The sequence below is a fragment of the Camelus ferus genome, chromosome 24 (assembly GCF_009834535.1).
Source record: "Camelus ferus isolate YT-003-E chromosome 24, BCGSAC_Cfer_1.0, whole genome shotgun sequence".
Lineage (NCBI taxonomy): Eukaryota > Metazoa > Chordata > Mammalia > Artiodactyla > Camelidae > Camelus > Camelus ferus.
In genome coordinates, this window is record NC_045719.1 from 24,252,506 (window position 1) to 24,267,245 (window position 14,740).

General features: G+C 59.5%; 1 protein-coding gene across 1 annotated transcript in view; it reads left to right on the forward strand.

Annotated features, from left to right (window-relative positions):
• LOC116659626 (tensin-3-like) overlaps window positions 1–8,902 on the forward strand; it is a 32,026-nt gene extending 23,124 nt beyond the window's left edge. Inside the window, exons 10-11 of the mRNA XM_032467414.1 lie at window positions 3,318–3,447; window positions 8,202–8,902. Coding sequence (XP_032323305.1) covers window positions 3,318–3,447; window positions 8,202–8,830 — 759 coding nt within the window. The 3' untranslated portion in view covers window positions 8,831–8,902. The remainder of the gene's footprint in view (window positions 1–3,317; window positions 3,448–8,201) is intronic.
• The last annotated feature ends 5,838 nt before the right edge of the window (window positions 8,903–14,740 follow it).

Below are 14,740 nucleotides of genomic sequence, written 5' to 3' on the forward strand. Positions count from 1 at the left end.
GCGCCCGGGGTCCCCGGACTAGCTCTTGCGGGGGCTGTTGTCGGAGGCGGTCATGTGTCTGTCTGTGTATCGCCCTGCGAGTATGCGCTGTCAGGCGTCTTTCTCCCCCGCTGGGCCGCGGGGCCCTGCCACCCTCTGACATCACTGTGGCCTCCATCTGAGTGAAAGCACACTGGCCCTGGCTAACGCAGTCACTCTGATTCACCAGGGCAGCTGACAGGCTTGTGAAACCTTAGGGTGTGTGGCTGTGGCTGTGTCTTTGAGGACACACGTTCCTTGGGGCCGTCTAGATGGCCACCGGGGCCACCAGCAAAGTGGGTGGAAACAGGTGACCCTCTTCCTGGAGGGGGCACATGGCAGCTTTGATGACTGAGGGAGGATGGAACTGAAGAGGGGCCTCCACTGACCAGGCTGGGACCCCAGAGGGCCGACCTCTGACCCTGAGGCAGGTGCTCCGGGGAACCCGTCCTCTGGTTTGGAATTTCTAGAACGCATCAACCCTTGGCCTTCAGATTTTAGAATATTTGCATTTGAAACAATTCCAAGAGCTGGGTCTCAATTTTGCACGCAGGGAAAATACCCCTTGGTCCAAGGTGCTTTTCCTCCTGTAGGTGGAAAGTGTGAAATAAAAACACACCAGTGCCACCTCAGGATTAAGCAGGTCTGGTAGTATATCAGTCATTTAAATTTTTTTTTAATTTTTTAAATTAAAAAAATTAAAATGTGTCAGTCTTTAGGCTCCAGATTGTTGGAGAATGTTTCTCTCAGGGCCGTTGGTAACAAATGCATAAAACCCAGCAGATACAGCGAATGTTTGGATTCACATACTGTGTTCCTACATGGTGCTGATTTGATCCTTGTCACAAATTCACAAGGCCGTCATTTTAATACAGAGAAAGTCGTGTCGTCAGAGGAAGTAAGGGTGTTCCCCGAGCCTCAGGCCCACCCCGCCCACACCATGTGTCTCCACTGTGGGCTTTGGAGGATGGCCTGTGACAGCCGATGGCCTTTGGTGCCCCACTCACTGTTTCAGTTTTTCCCTCTGTTTTCCCACTGTTTCACTGTTTTCCCCTTGTGCAAAGTTGAGCACTGGCTCTTGTGAGTGTCCTTTCAAATGCAGATAGTCTAAAATCTGAAGGCCAAGGATTGCTGTGTCCTAGAGACTCGCTGGGGAGACCTAGGTAAATAAAACTGCTAATGTAGATGGATGAGGGGTAAATTGCAGACCTCGGTGGCTCGAATCTTTATGCAACGTCACCAACACTTGATATCTTCAGCAGTTCTCCCATGGCATGTAGACAGGTGATTCTGGTCTCTTGTCACCAACGCCACGGAGGTTGGCCGTCGTGGATGGTGATCAGTCCGGCTCTGCGGAGGCCCCCAGGCAGGGCTCCTGTAGGATGGGTCCATCCCTTCTCCTGTCAGAGCCGCCCAGACCCCGAATGAGGGAGATGCCCATGGTCTTCTGTGCCTTCGGGAGACAGCCGGGGTCATTCCTGAGGTGCCCAGGAGCAGGACAGGTGGGGGGTCCACCCTAAGCAGCGGGGAGGGAGGTCCATCCACCATGAAACAGTGGGAGGGCTTCGGGGGGGCTCAGGTCTCAGGAGGGGGCTGTTCTTGGGAGGCTCCCCCTCCCTCCCCCTGAGCCCTTCTTGTCCCTGGAAAAACTAGGTGTCTTCAGACACCGAAGTCTCGCTGGGCCCAGGGAGGTGCCCGGCCCCGGGTTCCCCAGTCTCCACCTGCCCATGGGCACTGGCCCGCTGCTGGCGGTCCGGGGTGCCATCTGCGGGCTGGCCTGGCCTAGGGCCGCCTGCTTAGGGGAGATCAGTGCCTGGAGGCCGTGTTTTGGGCAACTGGGCCACACCTCAGTGTTTATAAAGACTTGAGCACCCAGACTGGGGCATCTCTGAACCCCTCTTTCCTTTTGTCCAGCTCATCCCCTCTCGTGCCCTAACTTCCAAGGCACCACGGGGAGAGGGCAGGTGGGTCACATCAGCCCATGGACACAGGCTCGTGGGGGACCACTGTCCTGTGGGGTCTCCCCTGCGGCACTGGGGTGGGGGCCTCGGCCGAGCAGTCAGTGCAGGACGTGGGCCCCAGTGCAGTGAGGGGCAGGCAGCACATTCTGGAAGGAAGCTGAGAAGTCAGCCTCTGATCCGACCCTGCTAAGGGGCCGGAGGACTTGTGACCGGCAAGCCATCTGCTGTTGGCAAGCAAGTTGAAGTTTTCAAGTTTCTGCAGAATTCTTGTTGGCTGGTTCCAGATGGCTGGGCAGGGCCCTGAAGCCTCCAGGTGCCCCTTCTGCTGGGCACGTGGGGTGAAGGGAGTGCCCCCTCCATTCTGTGCATCTGAGAGCAGAATCCAGGCTGATTCTGGCCACAGACCCCTGGGGGCCCTGGAGAGGAGCCCCCGCCCTGCTGTGGGAGGGAAGAGGGGTCCCCTCTCTGCAGCACGCCGCCCCTCTGTGGCCTTCCAGCCCTCCCTGTGGCCAGCGCTGCCCAGGTTGGGGTGGGAAGTGATGCTCAGGGCCCCTCCCCTGCCTGTCCTCCCCTGGTGGTACCAGGTGCCTAGAGGGGTGCCTCCACCCTGTGCGTCAGTGCGGTCACCCCGGAGGCCTGAGCTGCACCCCGGGACCCTGGGCCGCCACAAACAGCCCAAGGTCAAATCACATCCCTGGTGCTTCTGGAGGCTGGTCTCAAATGACCACTCAGGACGCCTGGACAGCCTGGCACTGGAATTTAAGAGCCAGGCCTCTCTCCCCTCCCCTCCACCCCGCGTCTCCATCTCTGTGTGAATTACAACCTGCAGAGAAGCATCGAGCACGTTACAGGAGGTCCTGACCAGCATCTTCTTCCCCGAGGACAGGGAGGCTTTAGGTGAAGCACGGAGAGTTCAGGTCAAACTAGGAAAAAGAGGCCACAGAATTTCATTCTGTGGATGTCTCTCAGAGTTAGAGGTGCAGTGCACCCAAGTTCGCAGGGCTGCTGGCTTCCTGCCCTGCTGGGACAGCTCGGCGTCCTTCAGAGGGACCCACACCTGGGGCAGTGATGCCAGCAGCCCGACTCGGGGGCGGGGCGCTCCCTGGGCCCTCCTGCAGTGCTCCGCCTGTGCGCCCCTTGAGTGTCACCTGTGGTCTAGTGTCACCCATGGTCCAGTGTCTGTGGTCCAGTGTCATTCGTGGTCCTAGTGCTGTCTGTGATCTGGCTGTTGTCCGTGGTCCCGGTGTCGTCCATGGTCTGGTGTTATCCATGGTCAAGTCTCGTCCATGGTCCATTGTCATCCGTGGTCCAGTGTCCACAGCGTGCCCTTGTTTCCAGGTGAAGTGCTACCACAAGAGATACCGCTTGGCCACCGGCGACGTCGTCTTCCACCTGCAGTTCCACATGGGCACCATCCAGGGCTACGGCCTCGTGTTTGGAAAGGAGGACCTGGACAATGCCTGCAAAGGTGAGGCCCCCCCACCAGGTGTGTGCAGACGTCCCCTGCCGCCACCTTGTGCCTCCCTCCCCACCTCTGTAAATTAGCCCATTGTTAAGTTATCCAGTCCCACAAAAGACTGATTGATCCAGCAAGGAAAAAACTCTTGCACAGTGAAGTTACCAGCACCTTCTCGGCCGTGAGCGCACTGCTGCGGATGTGGGGGTGGTGCTGCCCAGGCTGGCCTGTGAGGTCAGAGTCAGGCCCACCGTGAGTCCGCATGCACAGCAGCGCCTGGGCGCGGGGGTTGTTCGCGCATCTGGCTGTTGTGACTGCTGCCGCGGGATGCTCTGCGCACGGGTTGACCCCACGCTGTCCCCCGCCACTGCTGGTCTTCCCTCCCACGTTGTGAACTTTCCACCTCTTGTCCCGTCGTCCTCATGAGGTTGCGCTTTCTAGGTGCCTTCTCTGTGCTTTCGGGCCCCGCCCTGGGGATCGCTCGCCACTTGCCGCAGGCCTCCCGTCTGCAGGGTCGTGCGGGAGAACCTCCAGGTCTGCTCTGGGTTAGCTGCGGAGGCCTGGGCACAGAATCCCCCCGTGCAGCATTGGGAGGCCGGAGGCCCTTCGGAGCACGGCGCCCAGAGCCCCCCGTTGGCCACACAGACCCCACCGTTGCAGGGGAGCTCAGCTGTCACCGCCCGCCCGCTGGGGCTGCATGGTCAGGCCCCGCCACTGGGACCCGGGGACAGGGCAGCGTTCCCAGCGCGAGTGCCCGGAGGCCGTCTGCAGCGGCACCGCCGAGACCTGAGGCCCGCTGGCGCCCCTGCCACAGACTCCTGGAGGCCATCCCAGCACGTGTGTGACGCCCCCGCCACAGGAGGAAAGCGCGCCCCGAGCCCCAGGCAGTGGGAGATGAGCTGCAAGGCGGACAGGCTCCCTCTGACACAGCTGGAAGTGGAGAGAAGAGACCAGCCTGCCGCGATTTCGTCCCTTCCTCATCATGGGTGCCTTAGCTGGTGTTTTCCGCACGGCTGTCAGCCTTGGGATGGAAGGGTCAGCTTTGAGGACTCCGTCTTGCAGGAGGTGGGGGACCCCACCCGCTCTGGCACCCCAGTCCTCAAACCTGATCGTTCAGAGTTCCGTTTCTAATCTCGTTTCTTTTTCTTTTTGTTTTTTGGGAGGCAGAAGTAATTAGGGGTCTTTTTTTAACGGAGGTGCTGGGGATTGAACCCAGGACCTCGTGCACGCTAAGCACACGCTCCACCGCTGAGCTAGCCCCTCCCCCATCTCGTTTTTTCCTACGTGAGCTCTTTGGAGGAAAATGGATGTGGTCAGTCCAACCCTCCTTTACTCGCAGTGGCACTGTTATTTGTGAAGTGGGCCAGTTCCCTGGAGGGGAGGCGGGCTGCTCAGTCTCCTCCACCCAACACCAGGCGGAGTGGACCCTGCCCAAGAATTGCAGTGTGTCCCACAGCAAAAGACACTTTCTCCACTGTGCAAATGTGCCGCATGCCGGGATGGCCGTTCCAGGGGCGGGGGGCGGGCCGTGCTGACATGCTGGCTGTGCCCCATGTCCCTGACAGGTGCCAACGTCTGTGAAGTTCCGGCGTGTTCTGGCATCAGAGGGGGCTCTGCTGTTTGCTCAGTGTGTTCTGTGCATTTAAAGACTTGGAGCACCTGGTCAGCCGCTGGCCGGAGCCCCCTCAGCTGCACAGACCACAGCCCCAGCAGGTGCCGGGGCAGGGCATGCCCTGGCTCATGTGCTGAAGAACCAAGTGAGGCTAGAACTGCATCGGGTCAAGCGATGGGCTGGCTCTGGCTCCTCCGGTCAGCCTCTCCACTCGGGGAGGGACACGCTGGAGGGAAGCCCTTGCCTCGCCTCCTCCTCTGCCTCCAGGGTTCAGATTGCACTCCACCTGATTGCAGGGAGCCCCACCCTCCTGTTTATGTTGCCCTGGCTTTTTTTGGTGGAACCAAAGTCCGTCACTTAGTGGATCTTCCTCCTTCTGCCCAGACTAGAGAGGGAGGCAAGGTCCCTGGGAGGGAGGGGGACACGCCCCCGCCCCGGGGATGCTGTGTTCTGGGCTGGAAGGCTTTCCTTCGTGGAAGAGAGGGGTGAGCTGTTGTGGGCTGAATGGGCTGCCAGGCTGGTTGGAAGGAAGGTAAGCAGGGAGCCTGTGTGCATGTGTATGCGTGTGTGTGTGTGTGTGCATGCGCCCACACACTTCTGCTAGGCTGTGTCCTTGAGACCAGAGGGGCAGGACGGCGCCCCGGGACGGCAGAGGGCATCTGATGACATGCAGTGAGCTGAGGGCAGTTTTCACCTGGCAGCGGGGAGGTCAGGCGGCCTCGGGGAAGACAGTTTGCAGGTCAGGGGCATCGGGACTGCTTCTGCCCTTGGAGGTCAGTGATGGCCAGAAGCCTGTGGCTGCTCCGTGGCTGGCTGGCCAGCTGGCTGCTGAGTCAGCCCCGGGCACCCCCATGTCCCCGGCCGGCCATGGCTCGGTGTGTTTGCTCAGTTAGGAGTGCTGTTGACAGGAGACCCGAGCTTGGGCGTTGGGTGGGCAGGACAGGCGCCCATGGGAGCGGCCCTGCCAGCGTTCCGTTTGTGTGGGCTGTCCGGGCGTGGTCACTGGCATGGGGACACACCTTCCCCAGCCCTGCCGTGAACCCCAGCGGCCCTCCAGCCCGTGTCCTCAGCCAGGGTGCCAGGAATCTGTGATGCTGGTGGCGCCGACCCCCCTTTCTGGCTGGAAAACCCCACTCTCGCCCTAGTTTTTCTAGTCTGGGTTTCTCAAGGCACTTCCAGCCTGCTTTGTTTTTAGGAAACTTTTACAAGGGAGGGAGCACTTTCCATCCACCCCCTGGCAGGCCAGGGGTCTCAGGGTGTGAGCTGGCCAGTCAGGAGCAGTGAGTGGTTTCTGGAACTTGGCCCTAGCAGAGGAAGGGAGTCGAGGTGTCTGGAGGTTCCTGGCCATCCAGCACCATGTTTGGCCTCTAATTTCGAGGAGCAGGCACTTTGCATCTCTCCCAGTCTCTGCTGCTGTAACAGGACTAAAGATCGTAGGCTCAAAGGCCCTGGCATGGCCATCACTTCAGAGGTCTCGATTTTCTTGGGAATAGAAACTGATTCAGTCCACGTGCAGGGGAGTCTGTAATTAGCACAGAGGCAGATTCCTGCTGCAAGAAAAATAAAAGCAAACCTCGTTTCCCAAGAGGTTACAAACACCACACTTGCAAATGTCCAAGTGGAAGAAATGAGAGAGAGATCTCAGTGTGAGTGACTTGGTGAGATGACGGGTCTCCCCTAAGAGGGACACCGGCCAAGCCCAGGCGTTTCCCGTGGTTGCGAGGCAAGCCCCTCGGCCCCCGAGGGAGGAGGCATCTCGGGACACTTCCAAAGCCACCTGCAGTTCCACACCTGGTCAGAGGGCGTGCAGGGCCACTCACCCCCTGGAACAGCCTCCTCTCTGGGCCCACACCCCTTCCAGCTGCCCGGTCGGTGATACCCCATCCACGCCTCAGAGGCCGGGACCCCTCGGTGCATGAGACTGCGGGCACTGAGATGCCTGCCTGCTTCTGGGCACCTTGCAGGGCTGGACCAGTGCCACTGGGCCTGTTCTCAGAACTGAAAGGTGGGCAGTTTGTCGCTGGTCCTGCAGCTGGTCACTGAAAGCAGCAAGCCTGGGAGAAACGGTCTCTGACCCCTAGGCTGAGGGTTCCCAGGTGCACTGAGGGGGCGAAGGCGTGGCTGACACCCTCCCCCTGAGCCCTGTGGGCCGGGGCATGGCCCCACGATCCCCCGGGTCCAGCAGGGGCCAGTGAGTGTTGAAGCTGCAGGCAGTGCAAAGGCCCGGGGTTCGCTCAGGGTCATCGGTCCCTGAAGAAGCAGAGACGGCAGACTATGGGGCTCAAACGGTGTCCCAGCTGGTGAGAGCTGGAGGGGGCTGTCTGGGGCCAGAGGGCCACCCTGTGCAGATGTGCAGGACAGTTGACACCTGGCAGTTTGGGTCACTAGAGACAATCAGTGACATAGAGAACTTTCCGAGAGGGTTTAAAGATTCCATTTTTTCTTTACATTTCCATGAAAAAGCAATTCCTCACCATAATCCGTCCCAGCTAACGAGGCTGAGTTAAGAACAGTCATTGCCTGGGCACCATGAGGCATTTTCGTTCCTGGGCTCTGGGCCAGCGGGAGCACAGGCAGGAACCGGTCACAAGTGCAGGTGTGGGGACACACAGGAAGGGGGTCACACAGTGCCCACCCCTGCTATTCCCTTTGCCTTGGCCTCTCCAAATCACCACGGCCACCCCAGGACAGCCCTCGTCACACACCCCGTCACCAGGCAACTGCTCTGCCAGTTAGGGGAGTGAAGCACAGAGAGGTTGAGTAACTCACCCAAGGCCACACAGCTGTGAGGAGTTTTAATCGGGACTCACGCCTGGGTGGGACTCTGCCAGAAAGTCTAGAAGGGGACAGAAGATGTGCCCATAAATCACATTGAAGAGAAAGTTAAAACTAGCTCTGTTCCACAAGGTGGGCACAAAGGGACCACAAAGCTGCCCCGAGGAAGAGAGGCATGCACTGTCTCAGAGTCCAGGAAGAGGAGGCAGGAAGGCCCTGGGAGGGAGGGGGAGGGTGGAGGGATGGTGGGGAGGGGGACATGGCAGGGTGGGCCATTGGCACGGTGAGTTTCATTTCTGTCTTGAAGTCATCATCCTTTTTAAAGTCGAGGCATGGTTCACAAACAGCAAAGTTCACTCTGTTTACCGTGCACTTCCAGGAGTTCAGCGTCCTCTCCTGAAACCCCCGCTACAACTAAGATACAGAATGCTTCTGTCGCCCACACAGTCCCCGATGCCCGTCTGCCGCCTCCCCTCCCGCCTTCCCGGCACCCATCTCTGCCCACGGTTGGAGCCCGCAGTAGAAGCCTTTGGAATGTGGGTGCTTCCACTCAGTGCTCTGGGGGCAGGTGCAGGTGGTGGTGTCATCTGTGTCCTCATCTCGCACTCTTTCCCTGGGAGGACCCTCCGCGGGGCTGGTGTCCGATATGGGCATGTCTTGCTGCTGCCTGGGTTTAGCCGGGTGGCCCCGGGCCATGAGTTATTTCAGGGGCGAGCGGGAGGCGGTGTTGTAGGACCAGAAGTGAGCACAGTGGTCAGCAGTCTGTGTCCAGAGAAACAGCCCGGCTGTGGTGAGTCAGGGCGGGCCGGGAGCCTTCCCGTTACCAGGCCCCCACACCAGGCGCAGTGGGCGCGGTGTGCGGGAACCCGGGAGCAGGCCGTTCATGGTCAAGACAGAAACACACAGCCCGCCCCGGACTCCCAGCAGGCGGACAGTCCTGCCACCATCTCCCAGCAGCCTCACCGCCCAGACCGCTGTCCCTGGGCCGTGCACCATCTCAGGATTTAGGGAGGAAAACACAGCGTGCTTAAGTGGTTTCTGAGGAGTGTGTGTGTGAGAGAGAGAGCTGCAAAGAAAACATTCAGGCAAATTCCTTTCCAAAATTAAACTGTTAATTTCACACTGAAGTAGTTGGTCAGGTTTAGAATTCCAGCGTCTTCAAAAAGGAAAGCGTGGACGGCGGAGGGGGTGGAGGCAGGCTTGAATTCCAGGTGATCTATTCAGGAGACTTTATTCTAGGGAATACTCTGTTTTCTCCTCTGAGAAATGGGCTTGTGGGTGCCTGCTTCATGAGAGGGCTTCAGGAGTTGGGTGAGGCCATCCCGGGAGCAGAGCGATCCTAGCACATCCTTCAGCAGAGCCTGGCTCCAGGACGTTGGCCACATCGCAGGAGTGGGTGTTCCCCGCAGTCCCTCTTCCTCTGATGATGGGCGTGATTCCTGCGGCCTCACCTGGATGCACCCCTTCCTGCAGTCCTGCTCCCCTTTTCTGCCTCCGCTGACCCACCAGAGGCCAGGAAGCATCCCTGCCCCCCTCCACCTGGCCCTCCTTTCCCGGATCCCAGGCTGGTCCGCTCGCACACAGTCAGGACTCTGCTGAATATTCCGCGTCCGCCTCCTTTCCCAGCTAACTAGCAGCCGTGACCAGTGCCAGGTAAACCTTTCTGGAGAGGATTTTTCTGTTTTCCTCCATTGAAGACTTGCAGGGAGGCTGTGGTGAGCGCTTTTGAAATGAAAAGTTGCTTTTTAAGCGAACCTGTCACAAAAGTACAACATAAGCTTCTTAGACTCGATACGTAGAAGAGAGGATGGTTACAGGGAGCTTAATGAACCCCTCAGGTTTTGCATCCATTTTTTTGTGGGAAGTGGGGCCTGAGCAGCTGAACGTATTCCAGGTCAGTTCTGCACCTTTTTAGTGGCTGAGTGGCTGGTGCATGCAAGGAGGTGGAGCTGAGATGCAACCCTTCACACACCTGTGGGCTCACACCCGTGAGCACACCTATGAGCACACCTGTGGGCACACACCTGTGAGCACACACCAATGAGCACACCCGTGATCACACCTGTGAGCACACCCCTGTGAGCACACCTGTGGGTGCACACCCGTGGGTGCACACCTGTGAGCACACCTGTGGGCACACACCTGTGAGCACAGGTGCACATTTATCAGTCTGTGTTCAGCTAGAATGGGGATTTTTTTTTTCATTTTCGTTGTTTTGTTTTTCCTGTCTTCCCCATTGTCTTTGCTTAGTTTTGCCGTATTTTCTGGGTGTCCCTCTCCCTCCTGGTGAGATCGCCCCCTTTCAGCAGTCACGGGGTGGGGGGTGGGAGTCTGTCCTGCAGCCCCTCCTGGGGCAGGACCGTCCACTGGTTCTTTTCCAGACAAGAACCTCCCTGGTGGGTCGTCAGCAGAAGTGGCCAGAGCTGTCACTGCTGTTTGATGGTGCACTGGGCTCTGGCTGTAGGGAAACCATTACCAGACAACACGCAGGCCTCCCCTGGAAGGGCTGGGGCTCTGGTGGTGGGGGCGGTGGGCAGGGGGGACGTGGAGGGAGGGGTCCATCCCGAGCTGAGATGGGCAAAGGCTCCCGTCCTGTGTCTGCAGTGGAGAAGCTGGGGTCTTGGGCGTGTCACTTCCCTGACTGGGGACCTGGGTCCTCATTTGCAGAATGGGGATCAATTCAGACTACCCCACATGCCCCTGAGCTGGACACATGGTGTTCAAACAACTAGTTCAAATGTCCGAAAGGATGCCTGGGGCAGGAGTGAACAAACCCACTTTGCAGAATTCACATCCTGGCCCCACACCCACACCATGGCTTCCACCTCCCCCTGAGTTCTGAGCTGGAGCAGAGCTTCGCAGCACCGAGCCTCCTTTCCCTGAGGGAAGCCCCTGGGGCGGGTGGTGGTGGCAGGACCCCAGCCCCAGCCATGCCAGGGACCCCAGAACGGGGTTTGAAAGTTAACCTTCTGCATCAATTTTCCTGAGCTGGGCCACAGTATAAGGGGCACTCCACCATCAGGTAAACCAGGGTGCCCTTAATGACTGACCAGAGTTCTGGGGGGCTTCGCATGGCAGGAGTGGGTCTCCTGTCCCGTTTCACACGGAGGGCTTGGCAGTCGGCTCTGCAGTTACCCCCCCCAGACCCCCCCAGGCTCCCCGAATAAGTTGTGCTCCTGGTTGTGATTCTGGCCTCGTTGCTCTCACCCTGCAGTTCTCACGTGGGGGTCTCAGAAGACAGGACCCCAGCCTGGGTGGGCCAGCTCATGCCCTGTAGGTGTGGTTACAGGTGGGTGGGCCACGCTCAAGTTGGGGGACACGGGTGTGGGTGGGATGGGCGTGCCCCCTGCACACTGGTGCCCGCCATGTGCCTGGGCCTGTCTGGTCCCCATCACACCCCCGGGGGCTGCACAGAGTGTCCCGACGCCCCTCAGACCCTTGGCCCCTCTGCCTGCTTGGCAGGCACACTGGGCTCACACGGCACGTACATTCACAGCATCCATTTCCTTCGACATCTTGGAACCTCGCGTTGAGGGGCTTCAGCTCCTTTCCAGTCTTGTTCGGGGCATTTGAGTACCAGCCAGGAGGGTGGGGAGTGGTGGCATCCCTGGAAATGCAGCTGGCGGGGCTGTGCCACCCGCCGTGGGGAGAGCTTGTTCTGATGTCTGGTGGGGAGGCCCAGGGGCGGCAGGGAGAAGGGGACATGGGGGCGTTGACCTTCGGGAAGGGTGGGCTGGTTTTAGCTTCCTTTGCCCGCCGAGGCAGCTGCCCATCTTTCCATAGTGGCTCCTGGGGCTTTGCCACGTGAGAACACGCTAGAACGTTCTGCCTCTCAGTGACTCGGTGCCCCCGGGCACAGGGCTGGTCCCTAATGATGGGGACACCATGGGGAGTGAAAAGGGGACTTCGCTCCCGGAGCCCACGCTCCTGTGGGGGTGACAGTTGGACACATATGTGGGATGTCACACGTCAGGGTGTGCCACAGACCAACACCCCGTGGGCGGGAAGGAAGGTCAGGAGAGCCCATCCCGAGGAGGCTCAGGAGCATGCCAGGACCGCTCTGGAGGCAGGGCACGGCTCGGGCAAAGGCCCTGGGGCAGGCGCGCCTGCTGTGGTCTGGGAGCAGCAGGGTGGGCCAGGCGGCGGTGAGAGCAGGTGTGACATGCCAGGCCTCGTCCACCCCGGGAGGAGCTTTTAGTAGTTACGGCTGTGGGCCCAGGACCTGGGGACATCGTACGTGTCCTCTCATTCTTGTAACTGCACTGAAGGATACAAATAATCTTTCTCTGTCATAACGGGAGAGTTGGGGGCTTGAACATTCATGTTGTGCCCAGGAAGGCAGAGCCAAGGCAGAACAGGACCCCCCCACCCGAGGCTGTCGGGGAAATCGGGCATCTCATTTGTCCATCGGGAAAGTCAGTCGGACTCCTTTGGCCAAGAATGCAGGGCGGGGGCGGTGGGTGCTGGAGGCCCTTTCCTCCTCGCACCCCCCAGTCCGACTCCCCCTCCCTGGGGGCGCAAAGCATGGACGAGGCCCCGACAGCCCCCCCGGGGCCCTGTGAGCTCCTACAGAGAGCTTTGGAAGGTTGGGCTGGCCTGTTGCGAGGGTTGCCTGATTTGGTTCACACTTTGCTGTAGATGTGACATTCACTGGGCGTTTTCTGCTGCGGGCAGTGATCTGTGTGCATGGTAGGAAGTTGGGAAGAGTCTGTGGAGGCATCTGGCTGGGTCCGAGCTCCCGGGGATGGCAGCCTGTGCCCGCCTGGCCGTGCGGGCCAGGGAGACCCAGGTCTGGACGCTCAGCCCCCTGCTTACTCCGGGCAGCCGTCATGTTTTTATCCTGTGTTCACTCTTATTGTAAGATTTCTCTTAATGCAAATATCAAGAATGAGATTCCTCGTGGCTCCCCAGACAAGGGACTGTCCTGTTCTGTCTCCTGCAGGCGATCCCGGGCCTGCCATCTTCGGCCTGGGGCTGCCCTGGGGCCCCAGTCAGACTGGTGACCCTGCACTTGTGGGCACCGCCCTAACTCAGATCAGAGGCATTTTCACCCAGCTCATTCTTGGCTTCTTTTTTTTCTCTTCTTAACTCATTGTGACAGTCCATTTTCATTCCAATTCAGGGAGAGGGAAGTAGACGCCCAGCCTTTGTGCTATGACATCTGTTTCTAGAAATCGAAGACTCCCACCGACCCCACCCATCGCCCATCCAGCTGTGAGACCGGTGGTCTGTCCTCTGGCAGCCCGCCCTCCCAGGCCTGGCGCTGGTCTGACCCTCCGTTCTGGGGTTCTCAGGGAGCGGAGTGTCGTCCCCGCTCACACTCAGCAGAAGAGATGAGAGAGACCTGGCTGCTCGCTGGTTGCAATTTCCTGGCCACCCTAGCAGGTCCCTCTCCAAAGCCAGGTTAATCTGGTGTTTCCTCAGGGCTAGAAGGACACTGGTTCACGAGCTGTGACCTCTGGGCCCACGCTCAGCAGACGCAGGGTGGTGGCCCCAGGGCGGGGTGGGGTCGAGCCAGGATGTGAATGACGGCTGTCTGATCTTCAGCTCCAGCCCTCCTGCATGACCCAACAGCGACCTGAGTGATGACCTGGAAACACACATGCAGGTCCACGTGGCACCTTCACGGTGGTGGGGGGTGACACCGGCAGGTGCTTGCTCCAAGTGCTCAGTCCAACTGCTCCCCTGAGGCACGCACGTCACAAGGTGCCCGTCTATGGCCTGGTTTATGGACAGCGCTTTGTGCGCCATTTCTCTGCCCAGCTCTCCCCGCCAGGCACGGCTTTAGGCTGAGTCACTGAGATTCCACCCCAGCCGGGACCCCAGTGTCCGCTGTCCGCATCACTTCTCACCCTGCTTTCCCTGGGGTGCAGTTGAAATGGGAAGGAAGCCCGGGGTTGCGCCTGCCCTTGGCCCCGCACCCTGCAGACCCCACAGGTCTCTGTGCTCAAGTGTCACCTCAGCGCCTTCAAAAAAGCTGGGGCCACTGATGGTGCAGCACACCCAGCACACTGGGCCTCTGCAGAGTAAGTGGCTCCAGGCCCCGTGGCCGCTGGGACTCAGCGCCCCCCGGGGCCCACACGGCATGGTTCAGGCCCTTGCTTGGAATGCAGTTTCATGGTTGGGGAAATGGGGACAGAGGAGGGTGGCGGGGAGGTGCTGATGGTAAGCCTCCTACCTGTGGGGCGCCCTCCCTCCCAGTTACCAGGGAGTTCGGCAGCAGTTTGGGGCTTGGGGGGATGGCTGACTGAGCGGCGCAGTTTCCCATCAGAGGCCGGACTCTGTTTTCCCGGCCATCCCGATGCGTGGAGGGTCTGTGGTTCCAGACCTGGTCCAGTGTTCTCAGGCCCTGCCCTGTGTTCATGGCACCCTTCCGGGCCCAGAGATGCTGCACTTACAGGAAGGCCCGAGGCCTTCCACTGAGTTCCGTTTTAGATTTCAGCAGCTCCCGACTCAGAGGCTCTGTTTGCTAGGACTTTGGTACCCAGCGCCCAGGGAGGCGCTCAGCAGAGTTGGCAGGAGCTCCCTCTTGTCTGACACACGCCATCCATGCCTGAATCCAGGGGGTTTGTGAGCTGAGCTGAGCTCAGCATTCAGATGAGGGGTGACATTAATAGTGAGTCCTCCAGTCGGGTGACGCCGAGGGTGGAGAATCCCATAGCTCTCTAAGGGACCCCGTGCCCTTTGCATGAAAAGGTGGAGACGAGTCTGGGGCTGAGACGGTGTGAGTTGTGCTAACTGCTTGGCGTTCACGTCGCAGGGGTGTATGCAGAGCTTTGGGGAGTCTCCGGGCCTGACTGTTCTGGATTGTCTGCTGTTAGATTATTTACGTCTTCAGTCAGATGAGCAGACCCCTTCCAAGAGCCTGGAGCGCCTTTCATCCCTGACTCACCTCGTTTTCTCCCCACCAGTGCTGCA